General features: G+C 30.8%; 2 protein-coding genes across 5 annotated transcripts in view; one reads left to right on the forward strand and one right to left on the reverse strand.

The window, feature by feature from the left end:
- Positions 1-9,013, forward strand: part of LOC145318988 (uncharacterized) — a 28,793-nt gene extending 19,780 nt beyond the window's left edge. Inside the window, exons 7-13 of one of the 2 annotated variants that reach the window (XM_080160796.1) lie at positions 322-406; positions 730-850; positions 4,517-4,597; positions 6,078-6,120; positions 6,413-6,474; positions 6,991-7,091; positions 7,955-9,013. In XM_080160796.1, the coding sequence (XP_080016922.1) occupies positions 322-406; positions 730-850; positions 4,517-4,597; positions 6,078-6,120; positions 6,413-6,474; positions 6,991-7,091; positions 7,955-7,967 (506 nt within the window). In that variant the 3' untranslated portion in view covers positions 7,968-9,013. The remainder of the gene's footprint in view (positions 1-321; positions 407-729; positions 851-4,516; positions 4,598-6,077; positions 6,121-6,412; positions 6,475-6,990; positions 7,092-7,954) is intronic. The other variant, XM_080160797.1, reaches the window with a different exon arrangement.
- Positions 9,014-9,152: 139 nt separating this feature from the next.
- On the reverse strand, positions 9,153-25,880 carry LOC145318984 (tyrosine-protein phosphatase non-receptor type 2-like). 3 transcript variants are annotated; one of them, XM_080160787.1, is made up of 15 exons: positions 25,644-25,880; positions 25,060-25,145; positions 23,132-23,206; positions 22,616-22,660; positions 21,777-21,858; positions 21,354-21,450; positions 20,839-20,886; positions 20,297-20,398; positions 19,354-19,451; positions 18,363-18,395; positions 17,727-17,786; positions 16,188-16,227; positions 14,614-14,676; positions 13,525-13,992; positions 9,153-9,547 (listed from the first exon to the last, which is right to left on the reverse strand). In XM_080160787.1, the coding sequence occupies exons 1-14, from the start codon at positions 25,735-25,737 to the stop codon at positions 13,686-13,688; spliced, it is 1,230 nt and encodes a 409-aa protein (XP_080016913.1). In that variant the 5' UTR covers positions 25,738-25,880; the 3' UTR covers positions 9,153-9,547; positions 13,525-13,685. The 3 variants fall into 3 exon arrangements, with proteins under 3 accessions (XP_080016913.1, XP_080016912.1, XP_080016911.1); XM_080160786.1 differs by having other exon boundaries at positions 13,520-13,992; XM_080160785.1 differs by having other exon boundaries at positions 13,446-13,992.
- Between the last annotated feature and the right edge of the window lie 11 nt (positions 25,881-25,891).

Here is a 25,891-nt window from a genome sequence, read left to right on the forward strand (position 1 = left end):
AAATTTTCCAATAGAGAAAAAGCTAGGCTTACCCTAATAAGTTGGACTTGGAGAGCTTCCGGAATAAGACAATGGACGATAAATTGATGTACATCTCAAATAATGATGAATTAAATTACCCATTATTGCAAAAAAGGAAAAGTTTGGTAACTGCTAGTGCTAGGTTGAACTAACCAATGAGAAATTAAATTATAGTACCCCAAGTTTTTAAGTCAACAAATGAGAGCACTTGTTTATATAACTTTGGGTACTAGTGCAATTTACAGTCAATTGTATGTCTCATTCCTCTCTGAGTAGAACTACTTATAATCATTTTTTCAGGAAAGCAAAGACGGAATAGTAACACAGATTTAAAGAAAACGCATGCTAAAGGAACAGATGGAACTAGATTTACATTCAAATTTAAGTAAGAAAATTTACCTTATTTTGAAAGACATTTATCATTAGGAATAGAAATGGCAATAGAAGTTAATCTACAACCCTTACTTCCCACCAAAAATTTACAGTTTTATTCAATAAGATTAAGGTGAAGACTAACTCTTCTTCATTGTCCTTTCAATGTACAACTTTGCTCAAGTTAAAATGCAGGAAAAATAATGATGAAAAATAGGTGAAAGGTATTAAAAATTTGTAGTAATCTAAGAAAAGTAACCATTCTATAAATATTTCATCTCAAGAAATCTTATTTGCCATTTGAAATAAACATTATACATAATCTTCTTTATTAAGAGTAAAGACAGGGAAGAAGGGATCTGACTATGAGTACAAAGTATCCGTTGTTGTTTACAATAATGGCTTCCTTATCATCACTGGCACCAGCTACTTTCTATGGGTCCTTGATAGCTACCAGGTATAGACAGTACCCCGTCCCGGATTTGAAAAATTTTGTTAAAATTTTTGCCCCCAGCCAAAATATGGTTGATTTATGCAAAAAAATGACCCATGCAAAATATTTTTTCTGTAATGCAAAAATTGCGATGGTACAAGCACTGCAAAGTTTTTAAAATTTGCAAAAACTCCTGTTTTTAGGGCTTTTTTGGGGCTTTTGTACCATCCCAATTTTAAAGATTTTTACAAAATTTCAATTCAAGTGTGTTAATATATTCCTGAAAGAAGTTGTATCAACTTTTTTGCTTTTTATTTAAGATAGCTAGCCGGTTCTTTCAGTAAGTAGTAGATGTAAAATTTTTCATAGAATTCAGATATGCAATCGGTTTTTTTGTAGACCTCTTATTTTTTAAGTAATTTAAGTTTAAAAAAAAATAATTAAGTCGGTTTTAAGGTACTAAAACGCAACAAAATAAAAGAAGAAAATAGCCAGTATGAACAAAAATAGTAAGATCTTTAATTTGACACCTTACTTTTAAAATTCTGTTGAGTAATTGTTGAAAAAGTCTATTTTTTTAACCTCGGTTTAATCAAAACATTAAACCTAAATATTTTCTCATACAGACATAAAAAATATGGGTTCATATATACCATTAGAATGAGAAAAATAATATGAATTCATTCTAAGCAAAATTGAAAAAGTTTAAAAAAATTGTAATAAAAAATAGAAAAAATAAAAAGTTTATTTTAAGAATTGTAACTACTAAACTAGCCAATCACAAATAGCAAAAATTGACGAATCGGGAAGCTCAACCTATAAAATTAACCTATAGAATTGCCAGAAAAAAAGTAGAACGTTCATACAATATATACAATAGATACTACAATAAATATAGTGATATTAAAGAACATGTAAAGAATGAAAAATTATGAACAAATATGCATCAGTCTGTTTATAAACTTCAAAACAATGCAGTTAAAAATACATTATTGTTTCTTGTGTTCAAAAAATATCTGCTACATTGCATTGTATTATGTTTAGGTTTGGTTCAGGTTTGGTGCAAGCTAACCCTTTAAACCGAAAATTATGATTCTTAAAATAAACTTATTTTTTTTATTATAGTTTTATAAAACTTTTTCAATTTTGCTTAGAATAGATTCGTAATATTTTTCTGATTCTAAAGGTATATATGAACCTATGTTTTTTATGTCTGTTTGAGAAAATATTTAGGTCTAAAGTTTTTATTAAACCGAGGTTAAAAAAATAGATTTTTTCAATAATTACTCAACAGAATTTTAAAAGTAAGGTGTCAAATTAAAGATCTTACTATTTTTGTTCATACTGGCCATTTTCTTCTTTTATTTTGTTGCGTTTTAGTACCTTAAAACCGACTTAATTATTTTTAAAAAAAACTTAAATTACTTAAAAAATAAGAGGTCTACAAAAAAACCGATTGCATATCTGAATTCTATGAAAAATTTTACATCTACTACTTACTGAAAGAACCGGCTAGCTATCTTAAATAAAAAGCAAAAAAGTTGATACAACTTCTTTACCAAAAAAAATGGGGGCAGTCTCAATTATAACATATGAAGGTATAGCAAGTAATCTTCCAAATACAAAATTGTCAAATTGCATACATATATAATAGGGTTGGGCCGGATACTTTTTTGGACGGATACTGGATATATGGCTGATTTATAATGCCGGATATCCGGTATCTGGCCAGATATCTAGCAAATATTCCTGTAACAATAAGGGTTGTGGTTGTCAGTGCTCAAAAGACGTTTTGAGGGAAAGCACCGAACATCTTTTATAAGCTAAGACATCTTTCTCCATTAAGTCAATACAAAACAGAGATAAACAATGGATAATGACACATAAAAAGAAAATGTTAAAAATTATCCAATTTTCACAAGAAGAGCTTCTCCATATTACTTTCTAGCGGTAACGCTCCTAAAGGACTCTTGGGGCTCCTGAGAGAAGGGTCGATCCTCTAATTTAATTTAAGTGTTAATAACTGAAACATTCCCTGTATCTATCAGAAACTTCACTGTTAAGAAGAAACAATGGCATACTTATATAATAGGGTTGGGCCGATACTTTTTTGGCTGGATACCAGATATCCGGTTGATTTCTAATGACATATAATCGTTATATGTCAAATTACCAGATATCTGGCTGAATAAAAGAACATCAGTCGAATAACCGGATATCTGGCCGAATAACCGGATATCCGGCAAATAACCGGATATCCGATCGAATAACCGGATATCCGGCCAAATAACATATATTTGCCGTTTATCCGGCATCATAAATCAGCCATATATCCAGTATCCGTCCAAAAAAGTATCCGGCCCAACCCTATTATATATGTATGCAATTTGACAATTTTGTATTTGAAAGATTACTTGCTACACCTTCATATGTTATAATTGAGACTGCCCCCATTTTTTTTGGTAAATTTCAGGTATATATTAACACACTTGAATTGAAATTTTGTAAAAATCTTTGAAATTGGGATGGTACAAAAGCCCCAAAAAAGCCCTAAAAACAGGGGTTTTTGCAGATTTTAAAGTTTTTGCAGTTCTTGTACCATCGCAATTTTTGCATTACAGAAAAAATATTTTGCATGGGTCACTTTTTTGCATAAATCAACCATATTTTGGCTGAGGCAAAAATTTTAACAATTTTTTTCAAATCCGGGACGGGGTAATAGACAGATACAACATACAGGGTTCTACAGATATAAGCAATTAGATGATAGACTACAAGAAACAAAATCACCCCTTCTTTATATAAGATAGTGTTTATTAGGTACATAATCTACAGCCCTTTCTACGCGGATTTATAGATAGTTGGTTATAAGAAAAATACATCTTTATAGACAGTAAGACATAGATTTTCTGAAGGTTCAAAATAGCGAGTTAGATAGAAAGAATTTTTCAAGCAAATTACATTATTTATAAATTGAAAGATACAAATTTGCTTAATTTCTTATTCTTATTATTTTCATCTTTTGATGTTTGACAATATTTATAGTAAATTTTCATGTGTCTATGAACTAGAGACGAAGCCATTAGTTTAAAAATAAAATCATAACTTAGATTTTTAGGAAAACATTGCAATGACGGCAATGACAATAAAATGCAAGTTCTTTGACTTGTTGAAAACTAAACATTTTTATACATGAAACAAACAGATATATCAAAATAAAATAGATCAACTTGCATTTAAAATAAATAGGTATAAAAGTTTGTTCAACCTTAAGTACAAAATACAAAGAAATAATGTATTTTTTAGAAAGCGCAATTTAACGAATAAATAGATTTATCTACTTTCAACAAGTATTGAAGAAATTAAAAACTCGTAAATAGTTCTTATAATATTGTAAACATAAATCATAAATTTATGTACATCCCCAATTGTTTTAACTTTTATGCAGATTACAATTTCCTGTTGAAAAGTTTGGACACTGCTTATTTGTGTACTAACCTATCATGATTTAACAAAGGGACCCAAAGTTTTAAACTAACGAATGAGAGTACGTGTTTTTAAAACTTTTGGTACTATTATAATTAAGTGTCCAAATTCCTCCCTCCCCTCCTCTCCCTTCCTTTATAAGGAAGCATAAAATAATGACTTTACTACAAAGAACTTAGTATATATCAAATATATTTTATTAAGAAATTAAAGAAGAAAGTTGAAGGAATTCACGATGAAAAGAATCAGAGTAAAGCTGAAACAGAAGATGAAAGAGATGCCGTGGTAAGAGAATTAATTGTATTTTTATAGGACTATTGGAATAGTTCATTGGTTGATAATTAGCGGCTTTTACCAACAGTGAAATTAATTTGATAAAAAAAAGGAAACATTTAAGCGTTTTTCAGCTGTCGATGGGGGACAACTCATAGTAGAATTGAAAAACTTTTTAACTGCCCCCCCTTCCCAAAAAAAAATTATATTAGATTTAGCTAATTCTTTTATTGGCTAAACCTAACTCCTGGAGTATTTGATCTGCTGACTTGCCAATAGTTAAACTTTTAAATGTGAACTAAATTAATTTATAATACAAAATCCTTTTCAATTACAATTTTTAAGTGAAGCTCCTTTACTGTTTTTATAAGTTTTTAGTAGCGAAGCTACTCTATAATTCACTTTGTCTGTCCGTCCGTAACGCTAGGGGGGAAACGTGATTTTCTCGGCTCCTATTAAAAATAGACAGCTGAAATTTTTAGTGAAAACTCCTATGACAATTTTTTTCAAGTTTTTGTAATTTTCTCAACTCCTGTTCAAGATAAACTGTTAAATTGTTTAGTATTAGTTAAGTCAACATTCTACATATTTTGACCAAGTTTTATAAAGACTTACTATTGGTTGGGGTGCTAAATCGAATTTTAGATTTTAACATTTTTCTTATTAGCTTAATGCTTGAAGAGATCATTATACAATACCTATATATTTTTTTAAGGTTTCGTGTTTTTTATTATTGAAGTTTTTTATTATTATGAATTTTTCCAGATGTCTATTTATAATTTTTGAGCTTCGCTACTTTTGGATGTTGTCATCCTTGTTAATTTAGTTGCTTTATCGAGAGTAAGTTTTATAGGACAGTAATATGTAAAGGTTATAAGTTTTTTTTGTAACTTAAGATTTCGATAACTAATGAACTGATTAAGATCTCCAATTTAAGGAAGCTTCAGAGTTCCTAAGATGGTTTTATGCAATTTTTAGGGTTGGCAATCTGTCTAATTTTTAGACTGGATTCGGCTTTCTACAAGAATCCGTCCAAAATAAAACGGATTATCCGCTGATTCCGGAATCTTATTTTTTTTACGAAATCTGGATTCTAGAAATATTTTTAAAGGCTTTCTTTAAAAATAAATTAAGGGTTTAAATTTTACCGGGTACTGGTAAGAATCTAAAACTGCGTTTTTTCATATTTTCACAGTAGCTTTTCTCCTATTTCTTGGTGGTGTAGGTGGGGAGAGATGGGGGTGGTGGTGATCTTTGCCTAATTTTAGCCTAAAAAGTAAGAATCCGAATCCGCTATTAAAAAACGGATTCCGGATTCTAGATTCGGATTGCCAACCCTAGCAATTTTACTTATAAATTTAAGTCATTTTCATTCAGCCCTCTTCAACCCCTTACTATACAGAGTCCCCAGATGCTAGGAGCGCAACCAATAGTTAGAAATAAATAAAAGATATTATGGTAAACAAAATAAATATCTTAAATGTTTGTTTAGTCAATGATGGAGCCAGAGCCAGAAGCAGACGAATCTGCATCAGGTAATAATTTACAAAATATCCAATATGATATTTTTTATCAGTAATGCAATGATAGATAAATTGCAGATTAACTTTCTTTGATTTATGATTTCAAAACTTTAAACTGGAAATCATTTAAATCCTTTCTTAGAAAACATTTGAGAAATTTACAATTGAAAAGATCAAACACCAAATTTTAGAAAATCTTTAATCCCTTACATTTAGTTATGTAACTTTTTAAATTAAGATTATTTGGTTTTGATAATGTGCACTGATATCAATTTATTTAATGTTTAATGAAGAAAATTTTCAGACATGTTGTCTATTTCAGCAATTTCACAAGGAGGAGGATGCTGTTTTAGAGACTGTGCTAAGGTTTGACAATCTATTTGATAACTGAAGTAATAGGAAGTTTGTTTGTATATCTATTTTATGACAGATTATGTTTTAAGGATATAATTTTGATTTTGTCTATTGGAATTGTTTAACAATTGTCAAATACATCGCCAAATAATATACTCTTTATTTCATTTTATAACTAAAATTGAGGGTAGAGGGTTGACTTAACCTACCTTTCTCCCCGTCACTTAAATGACCCCAGAGGCCTAGTTTACTTTATCTAATGGTTTATTGATCTCACTTTAATTCAGGGATCTAAAAGAATAAGACACTGGCCGATAAATTAATGTACATCGCCAATGTACATTTCACTTTATGCACCAACCAATTAAATTCATTTAAGTTCCTAAAGCCGTTAAGCCAACGAATAAGAAAACGTTATAATAAACTTTTGGGACCGATGTATTAAGTAGTCCATTGTCCCATCTCTCTCTGGCTTTAATCAGAATTTTAAGTAATTTTTTAGTATTTAATTATATTATCAATTATAAGGTTGTAAACATGATAGAGAAGCTAAGTGAGCAGGTCCATGATATGAAGACAAGTATGGATCTCCTGGCAGATAATCAGAACTCTTTGATGGAAAAAGTCAAGTACGTTTTTAGATAAAGGAAGCCTGCAAGAAATACACCGCTCTAACTGCTGAACGACTGCCACAAGTAGGCACAATACCCCAACTTTGAGACCTTTAGCTTCAATAACAAAAAAAATCGAATTTGGGGTATTGGGTCTACTTGTGGCAGTCTTTCAGCAATTAGATCAGTCTATTTCTTGTAGGCTTCATTTAAAAGTTAAGGGTAACCATCCCAAGAAAGTTAACAAATAATATTATCTACTTCTTGGAAATTTGAAATGTATTAGTAATAATTTATTTTAGTTAAAGTTAACAAACTTTCCACCCGTTTAAATAAAGTAGTATGGTTTGTAGACATGAATTAACACTGAACTGATTGAGTTCTCCTTGTTAGTGAAGCTTTACATAGGTCCCGGGAATGTTTTAGGCTATATTATTTTTATATCTAAGCCTTATTCCATCTTCTTGCCTACCCATTTAGATAAAGATAGTTTAGATACTAGAGGCGCATTCGCTGGTATTCATATCTAATAATGCAATTGCGTCTTTCTTTTTGAATTGGTATGGATATAGAAGTAAAGGTTCCAGGACAAACGCAGGAGTCCCAAACGTCGGAGTGGACAAACGCAGGAGTATTAAAATATTATTTAAGTAAGTATTTCTATATAGGTTAGGTTAAAATATGAATATACAAATAAGCCCCCCACAGGGTTTAGGCATTTAATAACCTAAAATATGGTTTAGGTAAGGTTAAGTGTCCACTCCTGCGTTTGTCCTAGGAGCGAAGGAAAATGCAAGGACATGATAATACAAAAGAATACGATAGCTACTATTTTATTTGCTTTACATAACCCCTATGAGTTGAAGTTGAAATTTTTTTAGTGGATCAAACTGATGTTACAAGAAGAAAGAAAATTTGAAGATTATCTGATTTTAATCCTAATATTATCTACAAAACTCCTGCCATGCATAGTTATCTCTGTATTTTATTCTAACAATAGATAATAAGTTATATTTATATTAACCTTACAATCTTTATTATTGTTACTAATTAACCTTATTGTGCAGTTCACGAAAAAATTATCCTGTGTGTGTGTATGAATATCTCCAAAAGTCTGTGAATTTTAAAGGCTGCTAGCTGTCAAATGGCTGAACGTACTGAATATAAATAATATAGTTCAACCAATATCCAATGATGCACAGGTAGAGCCTGGCTTGAGAAAATACGTGTAACATAGCCATTTTCGAGCATTTATGCATGATCCGAGATAGCTATGCATTTAATAGTAATAGATATTTCATATTAGTTGTAGCCCTTCTTTTGACTGTTAAAATTTTGTGCAAGGATAATATTTAAAATCAGCCGTTAGACCGCTAGCAGCCTTTAAAGATCATAGATTTTTGGAGATAACCGATCCCATGAACATTTTACCTTGAATAGCACTTGATCCAACCTTTTTTGCTTGTGACATAGCATCATTAATGATCATTGAGTCACCAATGAGTTTGGAACAATTTTAAGTTAAAAAGTGGGTTCAATTTTTCTGCCTAGTATTAACAAATAGTTAAGACTTTTAATATCTAAAACTAATACAAGAAAAGAAAAAGATAATTTGCCAATTAAATAATTACCTAGGGTACCAATGAGAAATTGGACAATAAAGTCAAGAAGTAGAGCAGCAACAACAAGCTAGCATTATTTTGATAAAATCTAACCTACATGTGTGCTAAAAAGTTCACCAAATCTTGATCAAGTAATTTCGTAGGGTCAGTTTTAAAAGATTAGGTCATAGATGGGCAGATGATTATTTTCTTATTAAAGAGAAGCTGCTCTAATGAAAAGAAAAGTCAGTAAAAGATTAAAATTATTGTAGAAATGTACTGAATTAACAATATTATGTAATTGAGCTTATATATGTATGTAATAAAATTTACACATCATTTGGAGTTAATTTCTTTAATATCTTTTTAAGTGCTGGGCTAATATTTCTAGCAAAACGAATTTTTCAATAAATTACACCTTTCTTTTACCCTAAACTTTTTAATGGTAATCTAACCTATCATAACAAAAAAACATAGATACGGAACAAATAATTTTATTTATGGCAATTTTCAACAATTTCAGCTGTAACTTTTTATCTTTAAAGGGAAACTGGCATTAACAGATCAAAACATTTATATTTTTTAATTTTTTTCAAAAAAATTTCTGAAATTAAAAAGATTTGATCTAAATTTAGTTATTAGGTTGTCCTAAGGCATTTTATTCTAATATGAACCAATTAAATATCTGGCTTTTTTAACACTGTTTTTTTTTCGGAAGTAAAGGGTTAAATAGCATTTTTATGTAAAGATTAAAAAGCGACACCCGTTTGTTATTATTTTACATATAATCATATTTTAATGGGCTAGATTAGGTACTCTATACATATAATAATAAATATTTAATTATATTACAGACAATAATAATAATTATGTCTATTTTCCAAAAATAAATATATTTATAGATTTCTTTTTACTATCTAAGGTTTATCACTGAATTATTTTGGAAGGGTTGAAGAGTCTTATATTTGACATTTTAAACTTTAAACTTTTATGAACATTATGATAAATTTTAAAATCTAACACATTTATATATGTGAACATTTATAAAAAAAAGTGCTTTAATTTTTTCTTAAGGCAACGCCCCTTTTGGATAAGGGTTTGGGAGTATGCTATTGTGCTATTATGGGTAACCCCAAACAATCTAAATTAAAAGGCCTTAACTTGGAACTATTTTTTGTTATGGGGAGATATATAATTTTAAAGCCATTTATCTTAAGAGTTAAAAAGTGGGAGGGGGTTGGAGATAAAACTCCGAAAAGTTTGAATCACGGTCATGGTATTGGTAAGGACTCACAGTTATGGAATCTTGATGCACAAAGATTTTTTTATCCAATCTTGACAAGTGAGGTATTTTTGGAAAGAGGAATATATATAGAAAACGCCGATGAAAATTAGAAAATCCGCAGAAATCATATTTGCAAGTTAATTGCAAAAATCTGCAATGTTAATTTGCAAAATTAATTTCATGCCTTAAATGACAGATTTATAAAAAAATCTTTTTATGAAACATGATTATTTATAAGTTTAGAACATAATTAAGGCAAAATAATTTTCTTTAGTGTTACTTTTTTCACCCTATATATGAAAAAAACAGTTTCTCACATTTTATGATAAAAAAGGGTATAGGAACAAAAAATGTGTTTTTTCTTGATGTAAACACAATAATTGGCATAAAATCTATCATCCTAAATGTAAAAATCAGATATAGAATCCTTTTTAGAGGAAATATAGTGCAAAAAGTAACTAAGACATTTTTGCAAAGTATGAAAATCTAAAGAAAATAGTTCTTTTTGCTTTTGATATACATATCAGATAAATGTATATAAAATTAGTGATCAAAAACTATAAAACATGTTATAAGTTTTTTCAACACTGTAATTGATTAAATTGCACTTTTAGGTTTAAGAATTACCAAAGTAGTGCATAATAACTCTTTTTATGAAGTAATTAAACAAAATAAATGCCAAAAAAACAACTACATAATGGTCTATTGCATTATAAAAAAGGCCTAATTGTTGATTTGAATTTATTTTGTTTAATAACTTAATAAAAAGAGTTTTTATGTGTAACTTTGGTAATGAGTAAACCTAAAAGTGCATTTTAATCAATGATAGGGTTGAAAAAAGTTATAACTTGTTTTATAGTTTTTGATCACTAATTTTATATCCATTTATCTGATATGTATATCAAAATCAAAAAGAACTATTTTCTTTAGAGGTTCATACTTTGCAAAAATGTCTTGGTTACTTTTTGCACTATATTTCCTCTAAAAAGGATTCTATATCTGATTTTTACATTTAGGATAATAGATTTTATGCCAATTATTGTGTTTACATTAAGAAAAAGCACATTTTTTGTTCTTATACCTTTTTTTTATCATAAATTGTGAGAAACTGCTTTTTTCATATATAAGGTGAAAAAAGTAACACTAAAGAAATTTTTTTTGCCTTAATTATGTTATAAACATATAGATAAACATATTTCATATAAGATTTATTTATAAGTAAGTCATTTAAGGCAAGAAATTAATTTTACAAATTAACATTGCAGATTTTTGCAAATAACTTGCAAATATGTTTTCTGCGGATTTTCTAATTTACATAGGCGTTTTCTATGTATATTCCTCTTTCCAAAAATACCTCACTTGTCAAGATTGGATAAAAAAATCTTTGTGGTCGAGATTCCATAACTGTGGACTTTAAAGCTTTTTGTCTGAATGAAAAACAGCCTCTTTAGTTAACCACTTCCTTAGGGAGAAACAAATAAACAAAAAGACATACATACTACTTTTTAAAATTCCACAATTTATAGAAAATAAAGACTTGAACAGGGTAAGGTAAGGGTATACTAGAAAAAAATATTTGCGACAGGATAAAAAGATGTAAATATCCACGTATACTTGTTAATTTTCTCAGAATACCCCTCCCTTCCTCTAAATTACCGGTAGGCATAGGTATTAGATGATGGGAAGACTTAGCAATTATTGATTGCATATAATAAAACTGACTTATATTGGCGGATTTCTTTTATTCTTTAGAAAAGGTGACAACGAAAAAAGATAATAAGAATTCATCCTAAAGGGTGTGCAAAAAATGCGGACATTTTTTAAATTTAAATTGCGCGGCTTGTGTTAATAGTAGAAAAATACTACGCATACCGTTAGAACCGATAAGAAGTCTATTTTTAGGAAATATAAAACGATTCCTGTGCTACGCATAGTTTAGGAGCTACGTGTTAAAATGTTCCAACTGACTTAAAACTTGACTTGCGAGTAAATTTTAGGACATTTTACCATCTGGCTCCTAGATTATTTGTAGCACAGGAACCGTTCTTATATTTCCAAGAAATACAGCTCATAGCTGTTCTAACGGTATGCGTAACATTTTTCTACTATTAACACAAGCCGCGCAATTTGAAATCTAAAAATGTAGGCATCTCTTTTTGCAAAATATCTTCTCTATTTTTTAGTTACTCGCAAGTCAAGTTTTACATCAGTTGGGACATTTTAAAACGTAGCTCCGTAACTATACGTAGCAGAGGAATCGTTCTTATATTTTCAAAAACTAGACTTCTTAGCGGTTCTAACGGTATGCGTAACATTTTTCTACTATTAACACAAGCCGCGCAATTTCTATTTTAAAACTGTCTGCATTTTTTTGCACACCCTTTAAATGAGGCCATAGAAAACAATAAAAGTCATCTTCTTATATAAAGCCTTTAATTAACCCTTTACAGTCGGGCCCCTTGCCGCACCTTAATCGGTCGGGGGGGGGGCGTTCAACGCCCCCCCTAATTATCTCAGTTCCTATTAGAGCTAGAGGGCTAAATTTTTTTGCGCAAGTCCCCTGTTTGATAATGAATTTCCGACCTTTTATAAGTCTAAGTCAATTTTCGCTTCCTTCACCCTTTTATTTAACAACCTTTGTTTTTAGGTCTTTTTTATTTAAAAATTTCAAACGGCTGTAATTTTCTTATTTTTGAAGCTAGAAGAAAAATTTTTTCCCAGAAAATGTTTATTTTTATGTAAATTTTACATTAGAAATATCAAAATATAAATTTCAGCGGCCGCAGCTGTACTTGGCAGCTGCCAGCCGCCGCAGTCGGCGGTCGGCGGGAAAACGGCGGCGGATCTTCATGAAATTTTAATACGTTATGTAGACATGTAAGAAAAGCTTAAGTTTTAAATTTGAAGTCTCTAAGTCAAAAATTGCGGCCACAGGAGCCTTTTAAAGATTTCTGGAGACCTGGAGGATCAGGACCTGCAGGATCATACCTGGAACCTGAAAGTGACTTGAACACCTGTATTTCATATAAGGATGTACTACTAGAGGATTTTTTAGTATTTTGGTATGATAAAATGCTTTGTTTTAGTCAAATAATATTTTTGCTCTTTACCTGGATGACCCTGCCAGGTTTGCTGGCATCCTGTGCCCGCCAGGATGGAGATATTCAAAAAATTCCAACTCTCAGTTATGTGTCATACCCATACTTAAAAAGTCAAGCAGTTTGGGCTCTTTATCTTTCACACACAGAAAATGAGATAGAAAAAACCGGAGGGGGGGGGCGTTCAACGCCCCCCCCCCCGACCGTTAAGGGTTAAGCAAGACAATGAAAGATTACCTATGGAAAAATAAGAATTACCTAAAAAATGTGATTTTTTAGAGGGCATTTATATTTCTTTCCCTATGTCCTTTAAAGGCGAAAGAGTGGCTTGTAATGTTTAATTTTTAACGATAATATAAAAATTAATTTATAAATAAAAAATACCAACTTTATAAAGAAAGTATAAAAATAACAAATTAGGGAAAGGTAAAAATTCAGAAAGTAAATAGTCCAAACTTAAACCTGACATATTCAATAAATTTTGGACGTACATAGAAAGTATTTTCTGTCCTTGAAATCAGAAATCATTTGTAAAAAATCATATAAAAAATTAATTTAAAGATTAAATAATAAAGATTTGCTAGGCTGACGAATCGTAGGAACAATAAAAGATACAACAACAAATTTGTCAAGAATCTGAGTTTTTCCGCTTTTTCGGCTGCGGCTGTGGATCCTGGCTGCCGCCGTTTCCGCTATTCATCATGGCCAGCCGTTTTCCGATAACTTTATCCTCCACCTCATGGTCCAGTTCGTTTGATGACGCCGCTGTTGCGCCGCTCTGCGGTGAGTTTGGAGCACTAATGCCGCCGCTAGTAGATGATTGTCCCCCGCTGTTGTTTGTTGAACAAGTACCGTTACCGCCGTTTTGATGGCTGTTGTGATGGTGCGTCTTGAGCTGCTGAGAATGACCCAGAATTATGGCAGATACTGAGAACCTGAGATTTTAAATATTTTGACTGATTGAAAACAAAAGATTGATTGATTTTTCAGTTTAGTCTAGAATCAGGAATTAAGATGCCCAAATGAAATATATATTTGTCTAATTACTAGGGCTCGGCAGCCACGCATCAGGCACGTGTAAGCCTCAGTGAAATCGTCATATTATAACTTTAAAATTCATATGGATTTCTTTTAGTCAAAATCTGTTCCTAGGCCTGCTAATAAGGAGAGGTAGGTTGTATTAAAATTCCGTAAAGGTGTGAGTTTTAAGGCTCAAAAACAGTAGTAAAACGATAATATTCACTAAATATGTGTATTCCTCATTGAAAAGAACTAAAGACGAATTTTTTATTGAAGTTATCATAAATTTTATCGTTCTACTATTAAGCATTAAAACTTACACCTTTACGGAATTTTATCTTCCCCTTATCTATCGGTATTGGTTAACATGTTATTGTTGACGTTAAGCAATGTAATACTTATTTTTAAGGGCTTAAATGTATATTAAAAATCAGCTTTCTCTTATTTTATGAATGACTTAAATAATAATAACGCCACTTATTGAAATGACTAACTAAAAAATATTTAATATTTCTTTATTTTTTAGTTAATTATACCTTAATTGTTCTTCAGTCTGTATGAGACCCATTCTTTGAGTTCTCATGTTCAATAACAGAGATCTAGCAATATTGGAATATTGTTTCTTTGTATTTTCCTATACTTGTTTAAATAATAATGATCGCGTATTTTCAAGATAGAAAGTTAAAGAGGGAAGGCAATAAAGGGAGAGGTCATTTTCTAGTAAATCCTGTAAAGGTGTGTGTTATAAGGCCTAAAAATAGTAGTAGAACGATAAGGTGCTCTATATATTTGTATTTCCTATTGAATAGAACAATAGGGAAGAAATTTTTTTTTTTTTTTTTTTGATAACCGTACCTGGAATATCTGAAATTTCTATCAAACGCTTTGTTTGGCTCAAACTGACACAAATAAAAAAAATATAATTATAATAAATCAACCTGTAAAGAATGACTTCTTCCTTTGTTTAATGGTATAGATTGTTCTTAACCTTTACTTTGTACCTATAGAAAACATTATTATTATAATTATATTTTTTTTTAATTTTTGTCAGTTTGAGCCAAACAAAGCGTTTGATAGAAATTTCGTATTTTTTTTAGATAATCCAGGTACGGTTATCAAAAAAAAAAAAAAAATTTCCCTATTGTTCTATTCAATAGGGAATACATATATCTAGAGCACCTTATCGTTCTACTACTATTTTTAGGCCTTATAACACACACCTTTACGGGATTTACTAGAAAATGACCTCTCCCTTTTTCAAAAGTAACAATAAGAAAGATATACTTCTGAACAGTACAGACTAATATTTAAATACATAATAAAAGGGGGAAATAAACCAAAATAGCGAAAATAGCGTAGGGAGTAGTGTTGCTCCCTAATATTAGAAATTTAATTAGAATTCAGCCCAAATAGGCCATAAGAGATATTCTTGATGATTTTAAAGAAGAAACTTTGGATCTACTCTGGAGTTCAAGGTAAAATATTGCTGGTAACGAATATTGCCAAAAATCTATGAATTTTAAAGGCTGCTAGCTGCCAAACGGCTGAACGTACATATCATGCCCGCACACTGTTTTAAGCGGCATAAGAAGGCCTACAAATAATCTGGAATAGCCATAAATCAAAAATGCATGATTATCTCGCAGTGCAGAGAAACGCGCGAAAAAGGCCTATTTTACGCATTTTTTCTTCAGTGAAGCTTTCCCTGTGCATCATTAGATCTTGGCTATTCCATATCATTTGTAGGCCTTCTTATACCGCTTAAAATGGTGTGCGGGTATGATCTGTACGTTCAGTCGTTTGGCAGCTAGCAGCCTTTAAAATTCATAGATTTTTGGCAATATTCGTTACCAGCAATATTTTACCGTGAACTGCAGTAGATCCGAAACTTTGATTAGATAGAAAAACTTAAGTCTCAACATTTACTATGGTTTATAAATATATTTGTCTGTAGTGTTCTATCCATACATTAAAGAAGAGACAGCCAAGAAATAAGAGAAATTAAAGAATCAAGCTACAAAGAATTTTATTAATAACATCTTTCTCATGCTATCATCTATATCTAATAAATATTCAAAACACGTAATGAAAATGTAACAAAGAAACACTCCTGAGATAGTTTAAAGAGATATCCTTTTTTTCACTTATCACTAAAATAGTAAGAATATATGAATAATAATATAGAAGAATATTATAGATAAAAATGTTTTTTTGTTTATGGTAATAAATTTTGATATTATAACAGTTCAGATAAATCAGTTAAATGCTTCAAAATTGTAGAAAAAGTGAGAATCGCAAAATTTGTTACTTTCAACATTATGGTCTAAGCAGGCATATAGGGATGGGACAAAGGAACAAAAATTCTTATGATAAATTCACCGAGCGAAAAAGTCTTTGATACTTCTTAGTTATTTATTGAAATATATTTCGGTGGACATTGCACCCTCTTCAATCTTGTAGTTTAACTGGAAAATTCTTATATCTGGCTGTCTTGGATTTTGGGTACTAAAACCCATGCAACTTTTCTTATTTAGGCTAATTTTAAGAACTTTGGTGACCAGCGCAGTGAATGCCGCTATAACAACTATTCCCAAAGCAGACAAAACTTATTGAACTAATCTATGCAAATATTAGCAGAATATTAGAATAAAATTAAACAAGTTTCTTTCGGTAAGTACACAAAATAGTTTTTCTTCTGAGTATTGGTGGGATGTAATGAGTGGCGTGCACACGCAGGGGGTGAGGGAGAGAAATGATGATCCCTCAAGGGGTGAAAAAAAGCATTCCTTATCAATTTTGTATCTTAGCAGACAACCCTCACATTTCCAGGGAGGAAGGGAGGGGACAATGGGCAATTAATTCAATTTGAGAGTTTTCGCTGAAAAGCCACGAAAACCAGATTTATCCCCTCTTTTAGATATGATCAATAAGAGATATAAGTTTTCCGGAATTTTAATGTAGGGAGTAGATTTGAAATCTGCTTCAAATTTTAAGGATTTTTTATAAAATTCGTTTTTTGTAAAATAGGATAGGTGGATTTTAAACTACCTGCACTCTAATTGGTTGAATGATGTACGACATGCAATCAGATCGCAGATTTTTTAAATCCACCAATCACAGATGCCAAAATTAATTAACTTAATTTGTATTTCCGCTTTTAGATAAAGAATTATACAAAAAACGAATTTTATAAAAAATCCTTAAAATTTGATGCAGATTTCAAATCTACTCCCTACATTACAATTCCGGAAAACTTATATCTCTTAATGATCAACCACCACCAAAATTCAAGAGGGTTTTTTATTGTTTATTACACAAATATCACATTAGAGATTATAGACATTAAATAACATTTTCTTTGGGAAAAAAATAATTGTTAGAACCAGCCGAAATAATTTTATAAATACAATATAAACTCTTTGTCTGCTAAAATTTGTGGTAATTGTTTCATTCATAACAAATTCCGCGGCAACTGTGCGCTAGTCCCCAAAGTGCCCAAAATCCTTCACGAACACTTTAAGCTGGTCCCCAAGGTTTGAAACCCTAAAATATTGAATATTCGATCCATTGTACCCTCCCTTCCTCCCTGTCACATTCCCCTTTATGCAAGCAACTGTTTAGTGTTTTTTGGAACTAAAAAGTTAAAAACCTAATGCAGAGTCCACCAGGGCAAAAGTTCCTGATCTTCCAATACCAGCAGAACAATGCACTGAACAAAATTAAACATTTTATTCATTTCTTTAAGGTTGACCTCTTTGATTACTAAAACGAGAAGGCACAATATTTTAGGCGAAGCAATTCTACAAAATAAAAGATTAAAAATATTGTACAAACTTCCTAATAAAATTCCTTATCTTATTTCAGGGCAATCACTATAAATTAATTGTTAGTTTGTTCTATTGTCTTATTGTTTGATTTTATATTTTTTTGCTTTTAAAAATGTTGTCATCTAAAAGTATAGGTGAAATAAGAAGTAGAAAGATAAAGAAACATAGAAAAATATTCTTATTAGTAGGACACTGGTCACTGGTAAATACGAAAATAAATCAGTCAATGACATGACAGTCCTGTTCTAATATTGATTTTTGGATTAGTTAAAAATACAGATGAAGCTATTTTTGGTCATCGTTAGAGGTAATTACAAATAACTGCAATTAAAAAACCATCTAATCATGATTAAAAAGTCCAAATTTTTTTTTCAACTTAATCCGACTTTTTGTATGAGAATATTTTTCCATGTTTCTAAAGTTACTATAATACTATAGATGAAGGAGCAGGTACTTACCAATCGGCGGACCGGCATCTTCGTCAAAGCAACCTGTAAAAAGATCTATTTTATCTTCTATTTATTAAAAAAAAGTATTTTTGGACAACTTTTTTTTTATAAATGTACAGTCACATTTAAAGATCATAATCTAAGATTCAAAAGCAATTTTAGGTAGGGTAAAGTGAAGGGGGGGGGGGGGGGAAGGCTCATTCGATAATTTTTTGTTTGTTTTTTTAAACAAAAATGAGGTAAATATTAATATTTTTAATCCAAGACAATAAGGAAGCTTAGGTACTAAGAAGTCTTTCAGGTCCTAATAGGACGTTATTCTAGGACTTTTACAAGTTTTTTTTAATGTTGGGTGAATATAAATTAAAAATATTCGCTAGGGCGGGTTCATATCGGAATTAGACAAAGAGGGGATATGCAACAGATAATTTAAAACATTTCTGACCGAAAAAAGAATTTTAAAAAATTGAGTTTTAGAACGCGACCACTAAAAAATATATTTGATTACTTATTAATATGCAAAGACGACATTCACAAAAAATTTTGCTCCCTGGAAAGGCCTTGAGGAGCTGAATCAGGAACTTTTGTCCGTTTCAAAATATCTCGTTCCTAGCCTTAGAAATCACTAAAAAAACACATTTTTTAAAGGTTTATTGAGAATTGTCCAATTTGTAGAGGTTTTTTAGATTTTCTCAGGCTAGGAACGAGATTTTTTGAAACGGTCAAAAGTTCCTGATTCTACTCCTCAATGCCTTTCCTGGGAGCACCATGAAGCCATAGTTCTGATTCAATAAATTTTTTACTCCCATTTACAAATAGCTATACAATTGAACGTCTGGTCGTCAGCGGTTTTAAGACTTAAGATAAATTTTAAATCATCCAGAGGTGTATTATACTCTTACAATATCATTTGCAGATCCCCGCTTTGGCCTCATAAAAAAAATGTCCAAAATCGACCCACCCTAATATTCGCCCTCTATGAATTGAAAACTACCATTACCTGAAGCCCTAACAGTGTCTAGAAAATCCAGGAAGGATTGTGGACAATCAGGAACATTGAAGTCAGGCCAGTTCACATAATGAAGCTGACGTATTCTCCTAATAATAAACAAACATACATATAAGTACGTTAATATGAATTATGATCTTAACTAAAAGGTAGGTAGAAGAGAGAAAATCTAAATAACAAAATTACCCGGACCCCTTCTGTAGATTAAATTTATTGGTAAGTTTTAACACTAAAGGCTTGTACATGCATAACCCATTTAAGTCCCAAATCAATGAGGGATTTGTGTTAATAAAACCTTGGGAACCACCAAGGGCATCCAAGCTTTAATTTTTTTTTTTTTGGGGGGGGGAGCAAAATACAAATTCCAAATTTGGGGAGGGGGTAATCACCCCTTTACCCCCCCCCCCATCTTTGGACGTCCCTGGGAACCACTAAAATTTACAGTCTAATGTTCATTCCTCCTTTAGATATTATAAAACATCACCAAGATTATTTGATCACTTCCCCTTAATTTGCTACCAAAAACTTTCCCTTTTGCAAGGCTCATCTAACCCTTACTCCAACAATAAATAAAGGTATATTCAACACATTTTCTCATTGATATATGAAATCCAAAATGAATACTCAGTATCAGTTTGTTTTCTATTATAATTTAGCCCCTTTCCTTTTTCGCCTTTGTTAACACTTTTAAGGCCAAATTATCAGGAATAAGGCATAGCCAACAAGCGAAATAAATCTAAAATAATTTTTGTGAGGCAGATAAAAAAGTCGTCTTCACTACAAAGCGTAACCTCCAAAAATCACGTAGTAACAACTTAAATTACTTAATATTTTTCGAATTTATTTAGCTGTTAGTTACAGCTGCTAATTTGTGCATTATAGCATTAAAGACAAAACGAACTTGTAGAGTAGCTTTTCTTCTCAAATTACTCACCTAGAATGCTTGGTTGCAGTATTTGTTAAGATCAAATTTCTAACAATAAAGTCTTTTGTTTTTGTTTCATCTACTAACACTACTTCGAGATCATAATCCATCCTAAAACAAAACCAAGAATCAAGGAAATGATTGTTTGCGGCGTTACGACGTTCTGTAACTTATGAGAAAGAAGACATTTTTTTGTGCATATTTTCTACATAGGTGTGTGTTTTAAGACTTTGAAACTGGAGTAGAAGTTTCAATTTGGCATGGCAGTTGCTCTCGCTGAAGCACAAAAATTTGAATCATTTAATAAAGTTGTCCTTTAATTTAAAAAAAATACGCGCCAGAAATGTCTCTTATTCTTTACAGAATTAGCACCAAACATTCCTTTTCTAATTTTCCATCGAAAGACACTTTTGCCCTTCCAGATTTAATAAAAATTCGTTTTTTCAGATGAATTTTAGGAGTATGTTAAAATTTACTCTAAATAATATGAAAATTATGGAAAAAAAACGACTAAAGTTTCTAAAAATTTGATTATGTATGTAGCAATTTACCTTAACACACCCTCTACATCTTTTGGCCAATATCTAGCTGATTTCTCCCTAAAATAAGTCAGATATTAAAGTTTAAGAAAGGGGAAGATTGTACACTTATAGGAAATTAAATTTAGTTAGTCAGACAGAATTTAAAGTCAGTTTGAATATAAAATTCAAATTTAACAAAAAAAATAACAAGGACGACAACATCCACAAGTAGCGAAGCACAAAAAATCATCGAATGGCGTATTGGCAAAGTAAATTAAAAAAAAAACAAAGAAATGAAAGAGGGAATATAAAAAAAAACTATAAGACAATAACGAAACCTTTTAAAAAATGACATACAAACGGATGTAACATTAAATTGATTAGATGTGCATATGATATTATATGACATAGGAATACTCACTGAAAATTTCAGCTGTCTATCGTTCTTTAAAGTAGCCGATAAATGACAAAGCATTACAGACTGACTAACTGACGGACTTACATAGTGAATAGTAGAGTAGTCGCGACTATAACATTTAATTTACCTAGAACTTTCATAGCATCTACAAAGCATAACAATTGTTGTAGTCTCTGCCTGTTCACACATCAACCAGAACCGGCTAATTGCATAATCTAATGGTCCTATCAAATTAAAACATTGTATAATCAACTAAAAACAGTATCTAAATTATTTATTATTTAAATTTCTAAAAGAACAAACAACGAGAAAGATTTTCTTTTATAAAGTGATGCAATTCAGGTTGCTTTATATGCAAACCCTAAATTTGCTTTTAAATCCTTTTGTAACTAACAGATTCGTAAAAGACCATCATGCCTTCGTTAAAATTAATATATCCCCTATGGCCTCTACTAGCACATATGGTGTCAGAGGTAGCCTTATAACATTGAAATTGAGTTATAAGATAAGCACATACATCCTGTTACTTTTGATTGAATTCTTCAATTACCTTGAGCTAAAATGTATTCCCTATTAGCGTCTGGTACTCGAACGTAACTCGCATTTATGTACAAATCCTCTTCGGATTTATGCTAAAAATAAATCAAAATGAATAGATGTAAGATAGATAGAAATGAATAAATAATAAGATAGATTAAGGGGGGGGGGGGGGGGTATCTGACACTTGCGTAATCAGGGAGTATAAGTTTTGTCTTAGGGGTGAGAGGATAGGTTATTTGGCAAAAAAGTTTCCTTTTTTTAAAAATCTGGTTTGGATTTCATTTCAGGTTTAGGTGCTGCAGGCCTCCTTAAAATACAAAAAGTTCTATTAAGACAAAGCTTATTATCTCCTGTTTACGCAAGTGTCAGAACTACCCGCCCCCCCCCCCCCCTAAATGTATGATAGAGAAGCAAAAACGTATATACATATCTGAAAATATATATATAGATACATCTTGCAAGTGATGGTAGCAAAAAACATAGAGTTCTCAATACATTATGTTGAAAATAATATAAAAGGTTAACAAACAAACAAATATGAATTTTACATATTTTGTTTGTGTATTGGCATACTAGATAGATTAAAACTAGAAACTAGCAATACTAGGAGCTTATTTACTAAGCGTAAAAAATCAAGTATGACTACATCCATAATTGCAAAGCTCTGAATTCAACAAACGAACATTAACACTTGTAGAGTGTCAATTCTTGAATCATTATCTAAAGTCTAAAATCGACAAGAAAATTCTAACATGCCTTAATAAACGAAATCAGCTAACCGCGACGTACGTTTAGACCGACGTACAGACCCTAAGTATAGAAAAGCTTCGCTTTAAAAAAAGTAATTACCTTTAGGATAACTCTAGTGTGATCATAAGGCAAAACATTAAAATACCTGATAATATTAAATTGTAAAATTACAAGCAAATAAAGAGTAATCATGTAAAATCTTGCTTTTCGTTCAGAACTTCAACTTATTATAAATAATTTTACCACATTTTATTATTAGAATAATTCTGATGCAAGCGTTTATTTCTAGGGTGGGAGGTAACATAAGAATTGGTACCCAAAGATTTATAAATCCGTTCTCACATTCGTAGGCTTAAAGAATTTGTTAACTTTCATAAAATTTTGATTTGTTGGTTTAAATTAGTTGTTTCCAAACTTTCCTATCAATATTTGTAATACATTTACAGAATAATTTTGTTTATCATTATTTATAATTTTATCACCAATTGTCTTATCCCTTCAGATCCCTGAAAATACGAAAGTTACATAGTTTTGTATATAATTTACAGACGACATATATACTAGTACTAGTTATAGAGAATCCCCGCAATTACGAATAATCTAATTTACAACTTTCCTATTATAAGATTGGTTAACAGGAGAATCCGCAACCCGTGTGGATAGATTAGTAAATCTATCTGAGTTCCATTCCTAAACATAGAATACAAATTTAAGTTTCAAATTAAAATTTTGTTCTTGTATTGCATGTACAGCATGACCCTCGAAAAAGTATTTTTAAGCATCTGCAGCCCATATTTCTCAATGAATTGTCAAAAAAAGTATATGTCCTTGTTCTCTGTAGATTTCCACATAAGTAGATATAAAAATATTTTTTTTACATCAATTAACAGCTGAAATTTTTAGAGCCAAAGTTTTGAAAAAGTGGCGGAGGAAAAAGTAACTTTTCAAGAAAAATGTTTTTTTTTAAGTGAAATGACGTGTTTTCCTCATAATTTTAATACTTTTTATAAAACTTATATAAAGATGTTTCCAAGAAATTTATTTCATGCTGAAAGCACTTTTTTCACTTGCTCTAAAAGGCATTTTTAGATTAGTGTAAATTGCAAAAACACCCTTACAGAAAGAAATCCTATAAAAAATAGTAGCAAATTGAAAGTTAAATAACCAAAAAGTTACAGCTACAAACTTTTATTAAACATTTAACAGTTTAAATGATTTTTTTGTGTCTAAGATTAATTTGATGAGTGGGCGTGAATTTATTGATAAAGGTGGCGCTAATCCTTCCGGTAATGAGCATAAATTGGGGAGGGGTTTATTTAAGGTCATATTAATAAGTGGGAGATATTATAAGATTTGAGGGAAAATGGTTATAAGAAAAATGTATTCAGTAAAATTTGAAAAGAAGTTTTTTTATATGTAAAAGTAACGTTTTTTAATGCAATAAAAAATGTATCAATTGTAAACTTGCTCTTCTTTCTTATTTGTTTTTTAACTGGTTGATAAAAAGTAATATACTAATAAAAAACTAAGAAATATTTAGCAATATCCAGTTTCTCAAGCACTTTTTCCAAACTTTGGCTTTTAAAATCTCGGCTGTTAATTGATGTAAAAAATATATTTTGATATTCTTTGATGTAGAAAATTATAGAGAACAAGTACATATGAATCTTTTAATATTTTATTGAGAAATATAGGCTGCAGATGCTTAAAAATACTTTTTCGAGGGTCATGCTGTATAACATATCATGTTCTCATGTATAGGGGCGAGATACAACCAAAGAATTATCTGATCTCAGGGACAAGGGACAGTGATTCTGACAAACAATTTAAGTGAAAATTTATCATTTCCCTTAAGTTACAGAACAAAACGAGTTTTAAGCCAAAGGTTGTACCATAAAACATTAAAATTTTCAGCAATTTCAAATGAATTCAACTTGCTTCATTACAGCCTCTGATCTAATTGTATTGGGACTAACAATCCAGCGGATACGCCCCTAGAGTTCTCTAAAGGCACTGGATTAAAGGGGTTATTTCAAACTTCTACTTCTAGTTTTTTGGGGGGTGATTTTTTGCTCCAGGGAGGTCTCCCAAACTAATTATAACCCTTCCCTGGGCCTATAAGAAGCTTCACTTTGGAAAAACCTACAAGTAAGTTTGTGTTGCGAGATACTTGGCTACACATAGATACAGACGAACATTGAGACATTCTGTTACTTTAAGATGAGGGATGGCAATCCGTATCCGGAATCCGCCCAATTTTGGCTACGTGTTGAGCCACGGTCGCGGGTTAATATATTATATATAATATCTTTTAAAATCTGGTTTGATTCTCGGTAGTGAATTATAGAGAACACCAAGAACATTGATTTTTAGGACATATGTAGCACTTAATTTTAAATATTGCTAGAATCCGGAATCAGAATCCGGAATCCGCCACTTTTTTTGACGGATTCTTTAAGAATCCGGCCCAAAAATTCGACGGATTGCCATCACTATTTAAGATTAATTGTTTTTAATGATAACAAAGGTTTAAAGAAATTTACCTGTTTTTCTATGTCCAGAAAAAGTTGTTTAAAATTTATTTTCTTTGTATCTTTCTCCAATGAAAGTTCTATGAGCATTGTATTTTCTGAATAAAAAACAATATATATCATTATCATAGAATAAACTTCATATATCTTTCTTTTATCATTTCTTCATGCACATCGATTTTAATATCTTAATGTACTTGTTGTTAGAAAAGGCTAAATTGGGATTTAACTCTTCAAAAAATATCTTTTCTTTTTTATATTGCAGAAAATCTTCTCTTTTTTTCAAATACCCTTCCCCAAAAAAACTTCTAGAAGGAGAGCAAAATTACCACTATAATTAGACAAAAAAATAATATATTGTCATGTTTTTGAAAAATAACTTTAAAAATAATCTAAAGTTCGTCATTCGTCAATAATAAAACAGCCAAAACAGCTGAATCATGAATATTTTTTTCTCTCCTAGTCTAGATGAATTTCCTTTCTTTCTTATATGATAGTCTGATAAAAGTAACTGATAAAACTTAAGGGGAAAAAAGGATCTGGATTTTTTTTACACATAATTGCTTTTACACCCTTCATAAAAAAGTAATCTTTACCGATAGATTTGTTAGCACAAGCCGCTGTTGCAGTCATAATTAATCTGCACGGCTGGAACAATGAGCCGCGGCAAAATCTTGACGCGAATGCCATCACTTTTAACTAACAGAGGACTAAACATGGATGAGATATTTAGAGATTAACTACAATGTACAATAAATCTAAAATGTAATTTTCTTAGTCATAAAACTGAACTTTTATTAAACCACCTAATGCCATATAAAATGTGTTTGTGTGTGTGTAAGGG

This window comes from Acartia tonsa, chromosome 5 (genome assembly GCF_053477335.1).
Source record: "Acartia tonsa isolate MP-2025a chromosome 5, ASM5347733v1, whole genome shotgun sequence".
Taxonomy (NCBI): domain Eukaryota; kingdom Metazoa; phylum Arthropoda; class Copepoda; order Calanoida; family Acartiidae; genus Acartia; species Acartia tonsa.

What these genes read in the sequence shown, in the direction of transcription:
- LOC145318984 (XM_080160787.1), bottom strand. Translation starts at nt 25,737, where the DNA reads ATGGCATTCGCGTCAAGATTTTGCCGCGGCTCATTGTTCCAGCCGTGC. An exon ending in GGAATACATTTTAGCTCAAG is followed by an intron (nt 21,451 to 21,776) that starts GTAATTGAAGAA and finishes TTAATTTGATAG; the next exon opens with GACCATTAGATTATGCAATT. An exon ending in ATCTCTTTAAACTATCTCAG is followed by an intron (nt 14,677 to 16,187) that starts GAGTGTTTCTTT and finishes CAATATTGCTAG; the next exon opens with ATCTCTGTTATTGAACATGA.